At 44.4% G+C, this 19,954-nt stretch overlaps 1 protein-coding gene across 2 annotated transcripts in view; it reads right to left on the reverse strand.

The window, feature by feature from the left end:
- Positions 1–19,954, reverse strand: part of STRN (striatin) — a 239,659-nt gene that overhangs the window by 127,870 nt on the left and 91,835 nt on the right. For both annotated transcript variants that reach the window (XM_082252290.1, XM_082252289.1), the window contains exons 4-7: positions 19,275–19,356; positions 18,690–18,857; positions 16,445–16,580; positions 13,739–13,874 (exon numbers count right to left, since the gene is read on the reverse strand). In XM_082252290.1, coding sequence (XP_082108416.1) covers positions 13,739–13,874; positions 16,445–16,580; positions 18,690–18,857; positions 19,275–19,356 — 522 coding nt within the window. The remainder of the gene's footprint in view (positions 1–13,738; positions 13,875–16,444; positions 16,581–18,689; positions 18,858–19,274; positions 19,357–19,954) is intronic.

Below are 19,954 nucleotides of genomic sequence, written 5' to 3' on the forward strand. Positions count from 1 at the left end.
CTGTTGCCTCGGCCAGAGGATCCCAAGACCGTGCCACAAACCTCTGTACCTTCCATGGAAAGTGTACAGCAGAGAGGGCTGGAAAGATCATCATTCTGCCCACCTTAGAATGCCGGCTACTCCCGAACTGCCAGGACACTTCTTGTGCCCCCACGGTGATTACTAAGGCCAGGACCTATGCCGTTGTCTGATCAGGGTTCGTACACATTTTTACCAATAAAATTCCATGACTTTTCCATGACTTCAAGTAAATATTCATGACCTAATGTTTCATGAAACGTCTATGTAACTATTGTAATTTACCCAATATTATCAACTATATTCGAATATACTGGAGAAAGAAAACTATTTGATGGGCGCTCATGCTTGGGGATAAAGCTTCAGTTCAGGCAGTCATGATGGATAAAGGTGCAACTGGACTGGTATGGATAGCACAGATGCACAAATGCGGCGCTTACATCGAGGGCAGATCTTTGTTACGCTGAAGCAACAGTCCCACGAACAGGCAGAAAAGAAAGTTGCCACTCAGTGTAGCAAATGTAAATTATTTTATTGACACATTAAAAACTTGCATGGGGGTAAGCGTCTAGCTTCATAGCTCAGCTTCCTTCCGGGTCCGCAGTGTTCAGTCCCTGAGGCTGGCCGCAGTCGGGAGAGGACACTAGGGGAGAACCAATCAGGGGACTCAGTCAGATCGAGGCAGCAGTGAAGCGCATACCTCACTGGAGGGCCGCACGAACGTGATGTGGTTTCAGAGCATGCGTGAACCGCTTCTTCTTCAGGAGTCTGATTGAATTTGTACCAGACACCCCTGAAGACGAATTGTCCAATGATCCAGACAAAGTCTGGTCGCTCAGAGTTCCAGTACATTGATCGGCAGTCTAGACTCTTCCAGAGTCCAGACCCACTGAGCACAATCTGTGCCAAGGAGGCCTCCCCACCTGAACAGACTGGTATCTGTGGTGACAACTGTTCAATACAGGGGGAGAAAGAATTTTCCTTGCCGAAGTGCCAGGAGAAGAATCCACAGTCTTTAAATGTGGCTTCCTTACTATTTCACCAGAATCTTATTGGAATGTGAAGGTAGGAGTCCTTGATGTCAACAGAAGCAAGAAAATCCCCCTGATGTAGGGACACCACTACAGTGCGAATGGATACCATTTGTATTTTCTGTACCCGCACAAAGCAGTTTAGCACCTTGAGATGCAGAATTGGGCGTACCTTGCCCTCCCTCCTGGGGACTGTAAAGAGGTTTGAGTAAAACCCCTGAAAACATTCCGAAGTCAGAACCGGGACAATCACCCCTTGAAGTAACAAGTCTTGTACTGCCCCAAAGAGACCCCGTAAGCGATTTGGGGACAAGTGCAGGCTGGAAGGGAAGAACCTATCCAGAGGATAAGACCAAAACTCGATCTTGTGCCTGGACCAAATTACTTTGTGGACCCACTTGTCCTGTGCCAGGGAGGTCCACGGATCCGGAAACCAGCGAAGACATCCACCTACCCCAGATACGGGTGAGGGCGCCCCTTCATGCAATGTTTGCAGGTCTGGAGGAGCCCGCTCCTAGCTTCACAGACCAGGTCCTCTCAGACTCCATTCGGAACTTCTGTACCCGCAAAAGCAGTTTAGCGCCTTGAGGTCCAGAATAGGACGCACCTTGCCTTCCCTCCTGGGAACAGTAAAAAGGTTTGATCAAAAACCATGAAAAAAACTTTGCGATGTCGGAACCGGAACAATCACTCCTTGAATTAACAAGTCTGGCACTGCCCTACAGATATCCCCTAAGCGATCTGGGGATAAGTGCAGGTTGAAAGGGAAGAACCTTTCCGGAGGATAGGATCGAAACTCGATCTTGTAGCCGGAGCTAATTACTTTGTGGACCCACTTGTCCTGGATCAGGGAGGTCCACGGATCTGAAAACTAGCGAAGACGTCCCCCCCACCCCAGATATGGGTGAGGGCGCCCCTTTATGTGAAGAAAGTCTTGTCTGCCGGTCTGGCAGAACCAGCTCCTGGTTTCCACAACCAGGACCTCTTAGAACCCCCAGTGGAGGCCCTGAAGGGCTTAGATCCCTTGTCTTGAGACCCTGAAAAGGCCTCATATTAGCCGAGAAGAATAGCCCACGTCTATGACGGGGCTCCTTGCCCTTGGTAACCTGTGAAAGAAGTACTCTGTGAAGCCCTTAATGTCATCCAAGGAAGCTCTAAACAGGCAATCCCCTACAAAAGGGAGATCAGATAAGGCCTTCTTAGAAGTCTGGTCCGCAGACCAGCATTTCAGTCAGATAATATGCCAAAAGACTACTGCCGATACATAAAGCCTAGAAATCAAGGGAGCTGCATCCAAGGAGGCATTACAGATAAACTGTAGCCCCTGGACCAACTGATCCACCAGCTCCACAAGGCAGGGGGAAGCGGTTTCCCCTCCAGGTCCCAGCATAAAGGTTTAGCCCACTTGGTCAGAGTTTGCGACACCAGGGCAATAGTAAGTACCAGCCACAGTGAACATATGGCGGCAAAAGAGCCTGTGCTCTATCAACCGGATCTTTAAGGCCCGGGGACTCCTCAACCGGAATTAAGGTAGCTTATTTAACCTGGAAACCGACGAGTCTACTACAGGTGGGACCGTCCACTTTTTAACCCCTTCAAACTTACGCCTTTTTCTGACATTTGTTGCTTAGACGTTAAAATACGTATTTGCTAGAAAATTAATTAGAACCCCCAAACATTATAGATCTTTTTTTTTTTTAGCAGAGACCCTAGAAAATAAAATGGCGATTGTTGCAATATTTTATGTCACACGGTATTTGCGCAATGGTCTTTCAAATACAATTTTTTGGGAAGAAATACACTTTCATGAAAAAAAAAAAAATGCTTTAAAATTGAGCACACTTGTGGAATGGCGACAAACTTCAGTACTTAAAAATCTCCATAGGCGACGCTTTAAAAAAAATGTAACAGTTACCAGTTTAGAGTTACAGAAGAGGTCTTGTGCTAGAATTATTGGTCTCATTGACGATAGTGGCAATACCTCACGTGTGGTTTGAACACAGTTTTTATATGCGGGCGCGACTTACGTATGCGTTCGCTTCTGTGCGTGAGCTTGGAGGGATGGGGCGCTTTAAATGAATTTTTTTTTTACCCTATTCTTTGATGCCAAAAGGGACTAATGCCTCCGACGCAGTTGGAGTCTCCATGTTTAAGATTCACGCACTGACACAATCTGTGAATCCACCAGTGCCTTTTCATGTGCGGCTAGAGAGCAGAGGAAACATCCTCACTTTGAGCACTCAGGGTGCGTAGACGCAGACCCAGTAGGGTGAGTCGCGTCCACCGCAGGTGAAACAGATTCAGGATCTGATGGACAGATGAGGCAGGGGAGGGCGGGGCACCATTTATACTAAGGCCACCCGGAAAAACACAATAACGGGAGGGCCGCCGACCAAGGGCCCAGCAAAGGACCACCTCCTGGACACCACAATAAAAAGGGGGGTCGCCCTTGAGCCCCTCCATTGATGTCCGCACAATAAAAAAAAATAGCCCACTTAAAATGGGGCCGCCTGCTGTGATGCGGACGTGCAGACAGGGTACCCTCATGGTCCCGCAGTGCTAAAAAAGGGGCAGGCGCCCTCCATAACAACGGCGGCATGGCTGCCATCAAAAATAAACCGCCCCCACAGCTCCACCCCTTCCAAGGGAGGCGCAAAGCTGGCCGCATGGCCTAGTAGGATGCAAGTCACGGCCTAAATTTTTGTGGACACCCAGCCGCCTACAACAATGGCCGGCACAGGGGTCGTGGGGTGGCTGGCGGGCTGGCTGCCCCCACACAGGGGCCGTGGGGTGGCTGGCGGGCTGGCTGCCCCCACAAAGGGGCCGTGGGGTGGCTGGCGGGCTGGCTGCCCCCACACAGGGGCCGTGGGGTGGCTGGCGGGCTGGCTGCCCCCAGACAGGGGCCATGGGGTGGCTGGCGGGCTAGCTGCCCCGACACAGGGGCCATGGGGTGGCTGGCGGGCTAGCTGCCCCGACACAGGGGCCATGGGGTGGCTAGCTGCCCCGACACAGGGGCCGTGGGGTTTGGCTGGCAGCCCCGGCACAGGGGCCGTGGGGTGGCTGGCTGGCAGCCCCGGCACAGGGGCTGTGGCCGGGGGGCTGCCCGGCACCCTGCTGTGGCCGAGGGACTGCCAGGCACCCTGCATGCGATGGAGTATTGTTCAGCATAAATATCATGGTCTTGTTGAAAGATTCATACTTTTTCCTTTACCACTGCTTGAAGAAAGTTTATTCTAAAAACTGGCAGTAGGTTTGGGAGTTCATTTGTCCCTCTTCAACCCAAAAAGGTCCAACTAGCTCATCATCTATAATACCAGCTCATACCAGTACCCCACCTCCAACTTGCTGGCGTCTCAGTCGAAGTGGAGCTCTGTGCCAGTTACTGATCCAGCCATAGGCCCATCAATAAACACCCATCTCATCAGTCCATAAACACTCTGAAAAATCTGTCTTCAGATATCTTTTGGCCCAGTCTTGACGTTTCAACTTTTTGTCTTGTTCAGTGGTGGTCAGATTTTAGCCTCCTTTGGCTCTGAGCACTGAACACCATGTACTCCTGGGTATTCCAGGTAGGTTGCAGTTCTGGAATATGACAGCACTGAATAACAGAGCAGCATTGAGAATAATGAGTTCCAGGTAGTTTCAAGTTGGATTCTTCTCAAATCTTTGGCAGTTAATGTGTGTCTTTTTTCTCAACATGTTTCTTGCGACCCTGTTGACTATTTGCAACAAAAACATTTGATGGTTCTGTGATCACGCCCCAATATCTTAGCAATTTCAAGAGTGCAGCATCCTTCTGAAAGACTTTTACAAATTTTGGACTTTTCAGAGTCAGTTAAATCTCTTTTTTTTTTGGCCCATTTTGCCTGAGGGAAAGTGGCCTAATTATGCACACCTTAATATAAGGTGTTGATCTCCTTAGGCCACACTCTCCCTCATTACAAAAATACACATCACCTGATATGCTTAAATCCAAAAAGCATTCAAGTTGAAAAATATGCATAAAAATGATGATTTGGTCAAAATACTTACTTGCCTAATAATTGTGCACACATTGTACTTGCAAAAAGTACAGAAAGTATCACGCACATTTTCTAGATAATAAAAAAACACGCTAAAACGGTGGCTCCTGGTTCAACATGCACAGAAGAAAAGTTGCTTTAGATTTATATCAATTGCCCATGTTATTGTACATTTTGAGAATCTAGTTATATATTCCTTTTGTAGCAAAAGCTTAAAGAGGAGATAAACATACCTTTTCTTCAATAGTCCCCATCCTTTGCCAGCATCGTCTTCTAGGTGCCAGTATTTAGCCATCTTCATTGGCCAGAGCAGGATGACGTCACTCCTCTATATGCACAGGAGTCAATCATTCCAGCCCACAGGGACCGTGCCAGTGATGCAAGTTGAGCTGCAGAGAATGCTGCGAGTAGACAGGTAGGTGTATCTTCTTGCCAAAGATCCACTGCTTGTCTCTTCTGCAACAAGAGCCTGGCTGCTTCTAGTTTTTGGCCGCGGAACTTTAGTTCCACCTTAAACAGTGTATCCATAGCCATGTTGTTTTTTATTTGTGGATAGTGTGTGGGGGGGGGGGGGGGGAATTAGACCACCTGTTAGACTTTACTACTGTTGCAGAGACAACCTGTTCACGAGAAAGGAAGCAAACTGCCAAAAAAACCTTACCGTAAAATCCATTTCTCTGATGTTTATTGACTGACAGCTCCCCTCTTCTTCATGACCACTGGGTTATACGGCCCCCTACAGGAGTAGGACATTAGGCAGAAAAAAAAACATGACCACGCTTATGGGGCAGTCCCTAGAAGTATACTTACACTCTCTACTATAGGTATTCAGTTTTGTAACAAGCAGTGTCAGAAGAAAAAAAAAATCAAAAAAGAGGGGCAGGTGCTGTGTCCATCATTGAACATCAAAGAAATGGATTTTACGGTATGTCAAAAATCCCAATTTCTCTTTCATTCATTGTCGGACACAGCGCCTCAACTTTATGACCACTGGGGCATTCCAAAGCAGTGTCAAACATGAGGCAGTGTCAAACAGCAGTGCAAAAACTTCTCCAAGGCTAAAAATAGCCAACCAGGTAACTTGGGAGTTCAACTATCAACAACTGGAGCGCACCTGGAAAAAAAAAAAACATAGAAAACACCCTCAAAAGGACTAGTCTAAACAGCAGCCTCCAAAATCTTGCGGCCGAAAGAAGCATGTGCAGATGCCAACGCATCCTCCTTATAAAACTTTTTGAATGAGTGTACAGATGACCAGGCCTTGCAAACCTGTATTACTGACCCCTGAAGACAGAAGGCCCAGGTGGTACTAAGCGCCCGAGTAAAATGCACCTTAAGAGGGAAAGGAGGAACCTGACCCTTAATAGAATAAGCCTGAACCACCGTCTGTCTTATCCATGGAAATGGTCACAGCAGAAGCAGCCAACCCTTTGCGAGGACAAAATAGTCTGACTTTCTAAAAGATTCCGTAGTAGCCAGGTACACCCTTACTGCACGAACCACATCCAGGGAATGCAAAGCAACTTCCTTCGAATGCTTAGGCTTGGGACACAGGGATGGCAACTTGAGGTCTACATTTAGATGAAAATCAGAGAAAATCTTCGTAAGGAACAACGAACATGGATGAAGAACCACCTTATCCCTGTGAACGCCCAGGTAAGGTGGACAAGACAGTGCCGCCAGTTCAGACACCCTGCGCGCAGAAGTAATAGCCACCAAAAAGGCCTCCTTCTGGGACAACGTAAGCAGGGGAATCCCCTGAATATTTTCAAAGGGAGGCTTCTGGAGAACTGACAACACCAAATTGAGGTCCCACAGCATCAATGGAGACCCCAATGGAGGAGCCAAGCGCCAAACGCCCTGTATAAAAGGTACGCACCAAGGAGTGTGTGGCCAACGGGCGTTTAAAAACTGCCAAGGCTGAGACCTGGCCCTTGATGGTACTCAAGGGTAGGCGCTGCTCAACCCCTCATCAGGAAAGCCAAGATCCTAGTCACTGAAAAAGAACGAGGGTGAACCCTGAGGGATTCACACCGCGCAATGTACATCTTCCATGTACGATAGTAAATCTTCCTAGAAGTAGATTTTCTAGCTTTTAACAGCGTAGGAATCACCAAGTCAGACAACCCTCTATCCTTCAGCACCTGGCTTTCAACAGCCAAGCCATCAAAGCCAGCAACTGTAAATCAGGATGGAAGATTGGCCCTTGGGATAGCAGATCTCCAAGGAGCATCGGTGACCAGCCGTACCAGATTGGCGTACCAAGACCGGCGAGGCAAGTCTGGCGCCACTAGGATGACCAGAATCCCTTCTGCCTTGATCCTGCGCAGGAGTCTCAGCAGAAGTTTTGGAGGAGGAAAGGCGTAATAACTCCAAAGAGCCACTAAAGCATCTGTGGTGTTGGCCTGAGAATCCCGAGACCATGCCACAAACCTCTGCACTTTTCTAATAGAGGTGAGAGGCCAACAGATCCACCTCTGGAGTACCCCGCCAGAGACAACTGATGAATACCTCCGGATGAAGTGACCATTCCCCTTGGTCCAACGCCTGTCTACTGAGGTAGTCTGCCAGCCAATTTTCCACTCCTTGAATGTGCACAGCAGAGAGGGCTGGAACAATTTGTTCTGCCCACCTTAGAATGCCGGCTACTTCCCGAGCCACCAGGACACTTCTTGTGTCCCCTTGGTGATTGACACAGACCACAGCCTTTGCAATGTCTGATTGAATCTGTACCAAACACCCCTGGAGACAACTTGTCCAATGATCCAGACAAAGTCTGATCACTCGGAGCTCTAGGACATTGATCGGTAGCCTGGACTCTTCCAGACCCCCTGAGCACACACTGTGCTGAGGACGCCTCCCCACCCAGATAAGCTTGCATCTGTGGTGACGACTGTCCAGTACAGGGGAAGAAATGATTTTCCCTGATGAAGTGCCGGAGAACGAAGCCACCAAACCAGGTACCCCCTCGTACTCTGGCTCAACAGGATCAGGTTGACTAGAGACTGAGGATCCTTGTTCCATTTCATCAGAATCTCCTTTTGCAGAGGTCTTGTGTGGAACTGTGCAAACGGAACCACCTCGAAGGTAGACATCACCAGGCCCCGCACCTGCATGCAAGTCCGAAGAGATGACCGTCTGCTAGACAGCAGAAACTGAATTGCCTCCAGCAATTACTGAAGAAACACTGACTGAGGCCAAGCCCAGAGTCAGGCCCAGATAGTCCAGGTTTGTGGACAGAACCAGAGCAGACTTTGGAAGAGACAGAATCCAATCAAACTCCCTCAGAGATTGCAGAGTAATTTCCAAGTTGTCCAGCAGAGCAGTCGAAGACTCTGCTCGCAAAATCAGGCTGTCCAGGTACCCCAGTACCGCAATCCCCTGCTGACGAAGTAATGCTAGAATCGGGACCAATACTTTTGTGAAGTCCTGAGGAGCGGAAGCGTGACCAAAGGGTAATGCCACAATTTGATAATGTTCCTCGCCCACAGCAAAGCGGAGGAAGTGCTGCTTGGTGGCACATATTGGGATGTGAAGGTAGGTCCTTGATGTCAATGGAGACGAAACAATTCCCCTAATATAAGGACGCCACGACTGTGCGAATGGACTCCATTCGGAACTTCTGTACCCAAAAGCAGTTTAGCGCCTTGAGGTCCAGAATAGGACGCACCTTGCCTTCCCTCCTGGGAACAGTAAAAAGGTTTGATCAAAAACCATGAAAAAACTTTGCGATGTCGGAACCGGAACAATCACTCCTTGAATTAACAAGTCTGGCACTGCCCTACAGAGATCCCCTAAGCGATCTGGGGATAAGTGCAGGTTGAAAGGGAAGAACCTTTCCGGAGGATAGGATCGAAACTCGATCTTGTAGCCGGAGCTAATTACTTTGTGGACCCACTTGTCCTGGATCAGGGAGGTCCACGGATCCGAAAACTAGCGAAGACGTCCCCCCCACCCCAGATATGGGTGAGGGCGCCCCTTCATGTGAAGAAAAACTTGTCTGCAGGTCTGGCAGAACCAGCTCCTGGTTTCCCCAACCAGGACCTCTTAGAACCCCCAGTGGAGGCCCTGAAGGGCTTGGATTCTTTGTCTTGAGACCCTGAGGGACAAAAAGGCCGCTTGTGAGCCGAAAAGAAAGGTCCCTGTCTGCAACAGGACTCTTTACCCTTGGAAGCCTGAGGAAGAAGAGTATTCTTTCCACCTGTAAGGCCTTTGATGAGGTCATTCAGGGAGGCTCCAAACAGGCGATCCACCACAAATGGAAGATCAGATAAGGTCTTCTTAGAAGCCTGGTCTGCAGACCAGCATTTCAGCCAGATAATATGCCGCAGGACCACCTCTGAGACAAATCAGGGGAGTGGCATCCAAAGAGGCATCAGAGACTTTCTGTAGATCTTGGACCAACTGATCCGCCAGCTCTGCAAAGGCAAGGGGGAGCGGTTTCTCTTCCAGGTCTTGGCGTAGAAGTTTTGCCTACTCTTTCATAGCTTGAGACACTAGGGCAATAGTAAACACCGGTCTAAGTACCGGACCAGCCACAGTGAATATATGGCAGGTCAAGGCCTTTGACCTCCTATCAGCCGGATATGTGAAGACCGGGGACTCTTCAACCGGGATTACAGTGGCTTTATTCAACCTGGAAACCGGGGAGTCCTTTACAGGAAGAACCGTACATTTTTTAAGGAGGGACGCCTCATACGGGTACCGCATTGCAAAACGCCTAGGGATTGTAAAGGTGCGTTTTGGGCACCCCCACTGTTTTGCGACAAAATTGTCAAACAAGGCGGGAAAGGGGAACACTGTGGGAGCCAAAGGTGACCGTGCCTCCGAAGCTGTGTTAGTTGCATCCTCCATATTTATAGGTTTCCCGCACTGATTCAGTGTATCCACTATCGGCTTTTCATGTTTGGCAGAGGATTCCTCTTCACTATCTGAGCACCCAGGGTGTGTGGGCGCAGATCCCGAAGGGTAACTCGCATCCGCCTAATCAGATTCAGGATCTGAGGAGACCGAGGGAACAGGTGAAGGCGGGGGACGCTTTTTGCTAGCCTGTTTGCCCAGGACCAGATCTACCATCAGTTGTTGAGGCCCGATAGCCTCAGAGAGGAATCGATCAGGTGGGGAAACATGCTCCAGGGACTCCACGAATGGAGAGGGGAACCCACACAAAAAAGTGTAAAAACACTGTCAGGGACACCCCACCTCGCTGTTGGCAGTATAAGGCCCAGCACAGAGCCCTACCCATGCAAAAGCGGAAAGAGGGAGAGAACTCCCCACAAAAGGACTCACCACCACCGGTCAGGTATTCACAACCTGAGCTAACTGCACAATGCAGCGATCAGGAAGAGGAATATCAAGGGATCAGCACTAGAGGCCCGGAGGGGGGGCAGTCTCCCACCACTGAATCACCGCCCCTTCTGTCTCAAAAACATTGCCGCCGCTATTTGCAATTGGAAACCATAGGAAAATGGCCCGAGGCTACACAAACATGGCCGACGTTCTGTAGCATAAAAGGCGGACCTGCGCGGCAAGCTGCGGCCCCAGGAGGGGATCCCAGAGTACAAAAATCTATCCCAAAAGGAAGGAGGGCCCAGGTAGATGCCCCCACCAGGCCCACCCCCCTCCTGAGGAACGATTGCCAGAGCAGCACCCCATGTCGACCTAAAAAGGTATGTCCACCCCATGGGGTGGGCAGATGGGGGGGGCACAGGCCTGCAATACACCCCCAAGAAGGGGGGGGGGATGCAGACTGGGAGGGAGGTAAGCCCGGGGGTCCGACCATCCCAGGGAAGGGCCCACGTCCACGCCAAAACACTCCAGGGGTAGTGTGGGGACAGCTACTTACCACACCAGGAACAGGGTAGGCACCTCTCCGTCGCAATGTGGGTGCTGTCGGCCAGGAGGAAACGCTGTGACTCCGGCCGAAGCCAGTTCGTATGCGCACTCAAGAGATGTTTAACTCGCAGGCCAGCCTAGCGCGGAGTTGCGGTCTGCACACACGCGTAGCCTGGACTGGGGGGACCCTAAGGATCTATATTATCCAGTTTGTCACTTGACTGTAGTTCTCACAGAAACAAAATATTAAAAGAGAGCAACAAAAATTCAATTTAAAAAGAAAAAATTGCCAGGACCAGAGATCGCAGCAAGAAACTAGGTCCTCAATTCTGACTAGGCAGAAAAAAACTGAATACCTATAGCAGAGAGTGGGAGTATACCCCCAGGGACTGCCCCATAGGTGTGATCAAGTTTTTTTTTTTATCTGCCCAGTGTCCTACTCCTGTAGGGCCAGTATAACCCAATGGTCATGAAGATGAGGAGCTGTGTCCGTCTATGAACGAAAGAGAAAATAAGGCTTGCCTATAGACACTGTATTTTTTTAATTTTTATACAACAGTTAACACAGAATTAAAAAAATGTACTAGCAGGCAGGCTTCTTTATTGCAGAAGAGACATCCAATGTCTCCTATGCAATAAAAAAACACACCTACCTGTCTGTTTGCAGTCTTCTTTAGCAGGTAAATTAAATTGCGAATGTGCAGTTCAGTTTACATAACCAGCACAGTGCTTGTGTTCCGGGAAGACAGATTTCTGCACAGGAGTTGTCACCCCATGTTAGCCAATGACTAGAACCCAGAAGGGTCCAGGCAGACGATGCTGGCGAGGGACCACAGACTTTGAACTGTTAGAGAGCAGGTAAGTATAGTGAGTTTAGATCTAAAGTTAAAATGGACCTAGGTGACAGTCCTTGCCTTTGTCTCACATAGAATTAGACTTTAGCTAAAGGTCAAAGAAGCAGTGCCTGGTGAGAAATGCATATTTCTAAACATTTTCCTCATATATTTTCCAATTACCAAATCAAAAATCAATATCTTGTAGCGTGGATTTTAGCAGTTATAAGTCACTTTATCACAGTCTTAGAAACTTAATTTACCCAGTTTAAAAAGGATTGTAAAGACAGAAGTTTTTTTTTAGCTTAATGTATTCTATGCATTAAGATAAAATAAACTTTGCAGCTCCATGTCTGAATGGATAGAGGGGGGCACTCAACAGGAGGGAGGGGCCAGGAGAGCCCAAGAGGGACCCCGAGAAGAGGCTGCTCTGTGCAAAACCAACTGCATAGAGCAGGTAAGTACATGTTTGTTATTTAAAAACAAAAAACAAAATAGATTTAATATTAACTTTAAACTCTATAATATAATAGTGGTTAAAAAAAAAAAGTGTAAATAAATTTGTTAGATACGATTAAAATGATTGTTAAATGATTGTAAAGTCTTTTTTTTTTTAAATAAACATGTTATATTACTTACCTCCTCTGTGCAGTTGGTTTTGCACAGAGCAGCCCAGGTCCTCCTCTTCTCGGGTCCCTCCTATTGAGTGCCCCCACAGCAAGCAGCTTTCTATGGGGCACCCGTGCCGAGCTGCAGCTCTGTATGTCCATTCAGACACAGAGCTGCCATTCGGCCCCGCCCCCTCTCTCTCCCGATTAGCTCACTGACTGATTGACAGCCATGGAAGGCAATGGCGCCATGGCTGTATCTCAGCCAATCAGAAAGGAGAGTCCCAGGACGGCTGAGGGACTCGTGGACGTCGCTGGACAAAGAGGGGGCACAGGTATTAGGGGTGCTGGGGGGGGGGGGGGGGCTGCTACACACAGAAGGCTTATCTTAATGCATAGAATGCATTAAGGTAAAAAAAATCCTTCCTGACTTTACAACTCCTTTAAAGGAGAAGTACAGCCAAATTTCGATTGGCTGTACTTATCCTGTAAATTACAAGAGTGCAGTTCATTTTGCACGCCTGTGACCTGTTTTCAGCAGGAGGTTGAAGTCCAGGCTGAGTCAGTCCAGGCTCAGGCGTCGTTCCGACCAGTGTTGGGATCTGCCCACATGCCTGGACTGGCATCTGGCGCCGTCTCTCAGCGAGCCGCTGAAAACCTGAGCTGGCCGCTCCTGCCCACTCCACAGCCCAGCGCTCCAGTGAGCAAGGAGAGGGCAGAGTAGAGAGCTGCTGACTAACATACAGCAGCTCTCTGCTTACGGAGCTGTGAGGTGCCGAGGACAGATGCAACTTTGAATCCAAAAAAAAAAACCCATTATAAATTAGGAAGGGAGCTTCAGTATGGCCTAAAAAGAACAGCTGAAAACCCTAATGAAAGTGGCTCTTTCTAAATTAACTTGTTTTTGAGCAGAAATCACCAGCAGGACGACACACATTTTCATTTAAAGCAAACTATACTCAGATTGTTCTACTTCGTTGAGTACTGCTGTAAACAAAGATTATGATTACACAGACTTTTGAAAACTGATATTCAGTGGCAATCTAGCATATGATTGTACCCAAGAATTTGATATGGTCGCCGTTTAATTTCAATCGGATTGATTAATTTTCATAGCCATCAAGATGCAGGCTCGGGCAATTAGATGCATGTTTGGAGAGATGTTTTAGTATTTTCTTGAAAGTTACATCTCTCTCTGATGTCTAAGAGTGCCCATTGGGAACCACTTTTCAAAAGACTTTAAGACTAGTTTGCTGTTTTATTTAGGTGATGACACAAAGTGTAAAAGGATATAGACACTTTACCTCTGCATTTACGCAGGGACATATGAGCATTTAAAACTTGCATTTACATAGAATACTGAACACAAGGGGAAAAATTAGCAGCCTTACCCCACTCAGTGCCATCACCCGCACTTCTTGATTCTCCTCCATCAGTATCATCTGATACCAAAAAGTCAAACTCTTTCAAAGCCTCTTCTGTGTCCCGATCTTCATTGGGATCAGGCATAACTCTTCTCCTTACAATCTACAAAAAATATGCAATATTGCTACTATATTAAAAATATAAATATGTATAAAATGATGCAATAACTTGTATATAATGTAATCAATGTTAGTTATGGTTTTAAAAACAGGCTTCTTTTTAGGGTTTGTAATTCTATGTAAAAGAGCAGCACATTTTCCTAAGCATACATACTGTGCTTTATGCATAGCAGTGAATCACAATGATTGCACTTTACTGCTCCTTTAATTAATGAAAATCATTAGGGAAGCTCAGGCAGAAGGAAATTAAAAAAAAATCTATGCAACTTATCCAGCAACTGATTATATCTCAACTTCTGCCACCGATTGAAAACTGGAGCTCTACAGACTACAGATAACCCCAATAAAGTTTGCTACCACAGTCTGAGGGCACCAGATAAAGCCTTCATTTCAAAGCTATTTTGTGAAGAAAATTCTTATAACATGTTTGTATGTATGAGAACATATTTAATTTGTTCCCTCTTGTGCCTTTAAAAGTATAATTAAAAACCTTTTTTTAGTTTTGGATTGAGAGCCCTAGCCCTGTCTTTGCTTTATTCAGTAGCAGGCTATTTAGGAAGGGGGTGTATGGACGTCGGTGTACTAGCGTCCCCTGAAGACGTCCATTTGCATGAAACACATTGGAGAAGGAAATACACGCTAACTTGTCGCCGCCACTTCCATGCTTGGAACTAGTGGCTCCTTTTGTAAGTGCACTGTTTCATTTGTCATGACAATACTTTTATATTTTTTAAAATATATACTACACTCTATGTGGTCCCCTGCTTGTGGCTCTGTGTGGTACTGTGGGGTTTCTCCATTGTGAGAATGGAGCTGGCTGACCACATGTGAAGGATCCGGTTGACACAAACCCACATGTTGCTATTTTCCCCTGGCAGCTTTAAAGTATGGGAGTGCATTTTATCTCTGTTGCTTACGTGTGGTGGAGAGGATTTCCATTAGCTGGAAGACACTTTTTTCGCGGTAATATTTATCACATATTTTGGACTTTTTTTGCATTGGGCTTCATTTACACAAATTTTTTTTTCCATTTTCCATTTTTTAATATTGTGGAAGCTTTTTGTACATTAATAATGCTGTGTTGATAGCACATGCTTTACGTGTGTAATATTCTATATTTGGAGACGCTGCATTATTTTCTTTGTTGGTTTGTTTGGGTACTGTATACATTTGCCTACTTCAAGCTGCCCATTTCTTTCCTTTTGTGCGGACCTCCTTTTAGGTTATCAATAAATGGCGTATTACATGCGGTTCATACTCAATCACTATGAGATTAGTTTTCTGTAAAAAAAAAAAAAAAAAAACTGGTTGATCCTGCTGCTCTCTATCTTCACCTTCATTTCATGTCCCCAATTCAGCTAGGGATTTTGCAGCTGTGCTGGCAACTCTACATATGTTCAGTTTTCAGTGAATTTCTATGCCGAGCATTTCCTCCCTATCACATCTGAGCTACCCATGTGACTACATGTGGGTGTATATACAGTGGTAAATGACAGCCCACTCCCTCTCTTCTCCTCTATGTCAATTAACCAGCTAAACACAATAGGGGTGGGACATTACATGTAGATTAATGGATGTTTCACCTAACTCCTATTCTAAGACACAGGTTGGAGGGGCGTGACACAGCCTGTGACTGGCAGAAAATCTTCCACACCATGTTATTTCCACAAAAATATTAAGATTTGATTTCAAATATATATTTGTATTACAAATTAAAACAGTTTATGTTAAGGCCCAAATGGGGAAGAAAAGATAGGGGATTTTTTTTAGGTGCCAAAAATTTCAACATCAAATAATTTAAAATATACAAAATGTATTTTCACATTTTTGAAAAAAATTCAAATAAAAATTGGGGGGTAGACAAACATAAACCATAGTTAAAATCAATTTGTTGGCTGTGTACATAGCCAACAAATTGATTTAACTATGGTGTATGTTTGTCTACCCCCAATTTTTGTTTGAATTTTTTTTAAAATGTGAAAATACATTTTGTATATTTTAAATGATGTTGAAATTATTTGCACCTAAAATGTGGTGCCTTTGGGTTACTCTCCAGGCAAACCTTTTTCCTGTTGAGTTTATTTATGTTATTTATTTTAACTTCGTATTCCAAAGGTTGTTTTTTTTTTTTATGTGACCAGCAGTAGCGGACTAGAAGCTCCTCCTGCTTAGGTTTCTCTGCAGACAAGCTGAGAAAGAGCTGGGTCACGTGACAATTCGGAAAAAGGTACTTCGATATTTAATTAAAATTACAATGCCATCACCCATAAACAGAAATAGAAGGGACGATATAAAATTAAACTGTGTGTTTAGTATCACTTTAAACTGAGAAGTTAAGGGGAGGTGGGTAAGCACTAAATGATACAAAATGTATAATCATGCATGATCCTTGTTTTACATTTCACAAATTTACAATGCTTTGCAGCTTGCCATTTTGATTGGATAGAGAAAATACTAAATCTTTGTTTGGCATTTTAAAATGAAAGTGGCCTATATTAGTAATGTCTGTTACACCCTGTTCTGGTGTACATGCTTCAAGTCAAGGTGGCTCACCGTTGCAGCATCAATAACAGTCTTGTCTCTGCCATCATTTTCTTCATCATCCTCTTCATCGCTAAACTCAGCTGCAGCATTTTCTAGAAATTTAAAGGTCTCAAGCACAGAAGCAGAGTCGGTCATATCTGGTTTCCTATTTTCAAATGAAAACAATAAAAGTCTAATTGGTAATGTTTACAAATACCTTTCATCCGAGTCATTCAAAAAACTAAAATTGATACTGAAATCTTAACTTTACCCAAAAAACAAACCAGAGGCTGACAAAGTTACAATTGTAGTCCTAAAGAAATCAAATCATTATTCGGTTTTTTAATACAAGTGTGCGTGGTGTACTGTAGAGTGAAAATAGCTAATCTGGGCAAATAGTAGATGCAGGAGGTAGGGAACACAAACCATTATGCTTAGGAAGGATTGATTGAAATGTATATTTATGAAGGACAACATTCTACCACATTATAACTTCTTGCGATTTTTATGTGACTGTGAAAAGTAGATGCCAATCAAATGAACCTTTAATTATGGTTGTCAAGTCCTCTTCAGTCTCCTACCTAGCTAGGCTCGATTCCCACCTTCAGCTCAGCAACTGCAATCACTTAAATAAAAGATTATAAGGAAAATGAATCCAAGGAACCTGGACTAGAAATGTATTGACAATATTAGGAGAATACTGAAGAGGAATAAGCGGCGCCTAGCTAGGATAGACTAACAAACTGTGCAGTGCAAAAAAAAAAAGAATTAAAGAAAACCTTCCACGTAACCATTTTTCTTTGATGCAGCCCACTCAATTGTATTTTTTGTTACTCCTTTATGCTAAAAAACAGATTCCCAAATATGTCAAAATATCTGGTACTGTGAAACAACCGGAACAAAATACCAAACTGAATATTTGCTGCAATCCTAAATATTTGCACCATTAGAATGCAATTAACCTAATCCACTAACACTATAATCTACTTCAACTTGTATGAGGCAAAAAGCTTTCTGAGCAAATTTGAGCAGAAACGTGGATCTTAAACACATCAAACAGCCAGTAAAGACATGCTCTACAATTTACAGGTTCAACAACCCTTTCATGACCAGCGTTGTTGTAGCTTAATTGCCCAGACCAAGTTTAACAGCATTGGTATGTGTCAGTTACCTTCACAGTAACTCTATTATACCTTTTCCATTTGAAGATATGAATTTGGTTTTGCTGTCAAAATGGTGTTACACACACAAAATATTAGTAGGCTGGTGTACGAATGAGTTAAACACTAACTGGTAAATAATGCACCAAAATCATTTGAAGTACTATTTTTGGTAAAATAAAAAGTTACAGGTAGCACTGTTCCTTTATCATAAATCACCTTTAAGACTAACAGTTTTTTGTTTTTTATTTATTTAGCGTGGGGAAGAATTAGAATGGCTCCCCATTAGAGAGATCCCTTCACTTTCGATCTAGAAAAAGTGAGGCAAATCTTTCTAACAGGAACAAACTTAAATTTGGAAGATAAATATGGAAATGCTAGAACCTCTTAACCTTTTTTGTTGTCCGTTTCCCTGTTGCAGATTTTCTGCACTTCATGTCTGCCAAAAAAACTGTTCATACCAGAAAGTGAGAGGAATCTAACAGAGAGATCTAGTAATCTACTTTTCCTCAAAGTATATAAAACAAAAAAATAATAATAATTAGGGTATAGATACTTTTAAATACTTGTCATAGTCTTGCAAGGGGCATATTAGTAAAGCAATGTATAGGACATTTAATAAATATTTACTGCAAGTGAATCTTACTTGTGCATGGGTTTTAAATAATAAAAGTACCTGTAAATGTAACATTCGCTACTTTATAAATATGGATTTTATCCTGCCCTTTTCTAGTAAAAAAAGTTACTGCTACCTTTACTGCAGAATAAATCAGCTGGAAAAAAAAGTTTACTATTCTAATCTATTTTGCACCCTTACGAATATTGTAGAACATTGACAGTCTTGTTTCCAACTAACTAAACATGATTTTTAGATTTTGTTTCCCTCTGAAATTTTTAGGGAATAATCTCAGCACACCTGAGAACCATGAGAAAAAAAAATACGGAATGTATATCAGTGCATAATAAAACAAAAAGTGCAACAAAATGATTTATCATTTCTATTCTCTGATCATTTTGCCACATCAGTTAATCTCCTAACTTGCTGGTATAGTTCGTTTAATTAAAAAAAAAAAAAAAAAAAAAAAAAAGTAGTGCAACAAAGAACTGTAACTTACCCTATGATGAGAGGATTGGGAAGTTCGGTCTCTGTGCCATTTACCATTGAGTCTTGATTTGTATCTGTAAGTCTGTCTGAAGAATCAGCAGAAAGGCCTAACAAAGCACGAACCCGCTTTGACTTCACCTCTAATATGGTGTCTGTGTAGCCAACCTCTTGCAAATACCTACAGAGAAGCAAGACTTATACAATCATCTATATAGATTTCCACTGTAGAAGATCACAATTGTGCTAAACCTTACAGCAGCCCTTTAAATGTACACAATGATGAGACATAGTGCAGCACTGTACTGGGCACTTCGGCTAATAAAATCATCTGCTACCAGTTACAAGGGTTGTCTGTACCAGCCTCTACAGTCACTGGACAAAGGAAAGTTAGTAACTGGTACAATTCTTTATTCTCTGGATGTTGGGCAAAGAACAGGAAAAAAAAAAAACAATGACAGAAATATATATGCTAGGATATCTACAAACATGATGATAGCAAATATTCCATGAACAAATACCAAAAAATAAAAAATAAATAAATCACAAAATTAACTTTTCAGGTCAGTCCGATCAGTAGAGTATGGAAACTACTTACTGCCTTAGTAACTGTCGACTCTGTTTCCATATAAACTGGCTGTTCTGTGGTGGTGGTTGGACATCTGCCTCATTTGTTTCATCTAATGGCAAAAGAACATGAATTATGAACGTCTAATTGCAAAGTATGAAGACTTGTTAACAGCTAGTATCTTTGTTTTTCATCTGATCAGTCAACAGCATAAGAGCATTTATAAATAAGAATCTAAATAAGAGCTTCTTTACAAATAAAAGGCAGGAAGGCCCCAATAAACTCAGCCTACTAGAAGTTGATAAAAGAAAATGTGTAATTTATCCAGATGAACTGGACGTAACCCACAGACAGGCACAAAGTTCTGTCTTTCATGTAGGATGCATAAACTGCAGAAAACCTTGTCTGCTGGCTGTGCACATAATTTCATAGACTCATAGATGAGGGTGATGGGTATTATAATAAAAACTAGGGGTTGGGGGGTAAGACATGTCAGGGGAATCACAGGGAGAAGGAGCACATAGTACTGAGAGTGCAGATCTGTGGATCTGACCTGCTTAGCCAAAAGTGCTCCTATGATGGGGCCATAAGTATCCGTGTCAATGAGCTTGTGTCAAAGGGCTAATGCAGCGTGTTTTCAGGTGCATTCTTTTTGCACTTGAGATGGGCTTGAGATGCTTCTGAGCTCATTCACTATTCACTGACAAGTG

The sequence above is a fragment of the Pelophylax lessonae genome (assembly GCF_965119305.1).
Source record: "Pelophylax lessonae genome assembly, chromosome: 3".
NCBI lineage: Eukaryota > Metazoa > Chordata > Amphibia > Anura > Ranidae > Pelophylax > Pelophylax lessonae.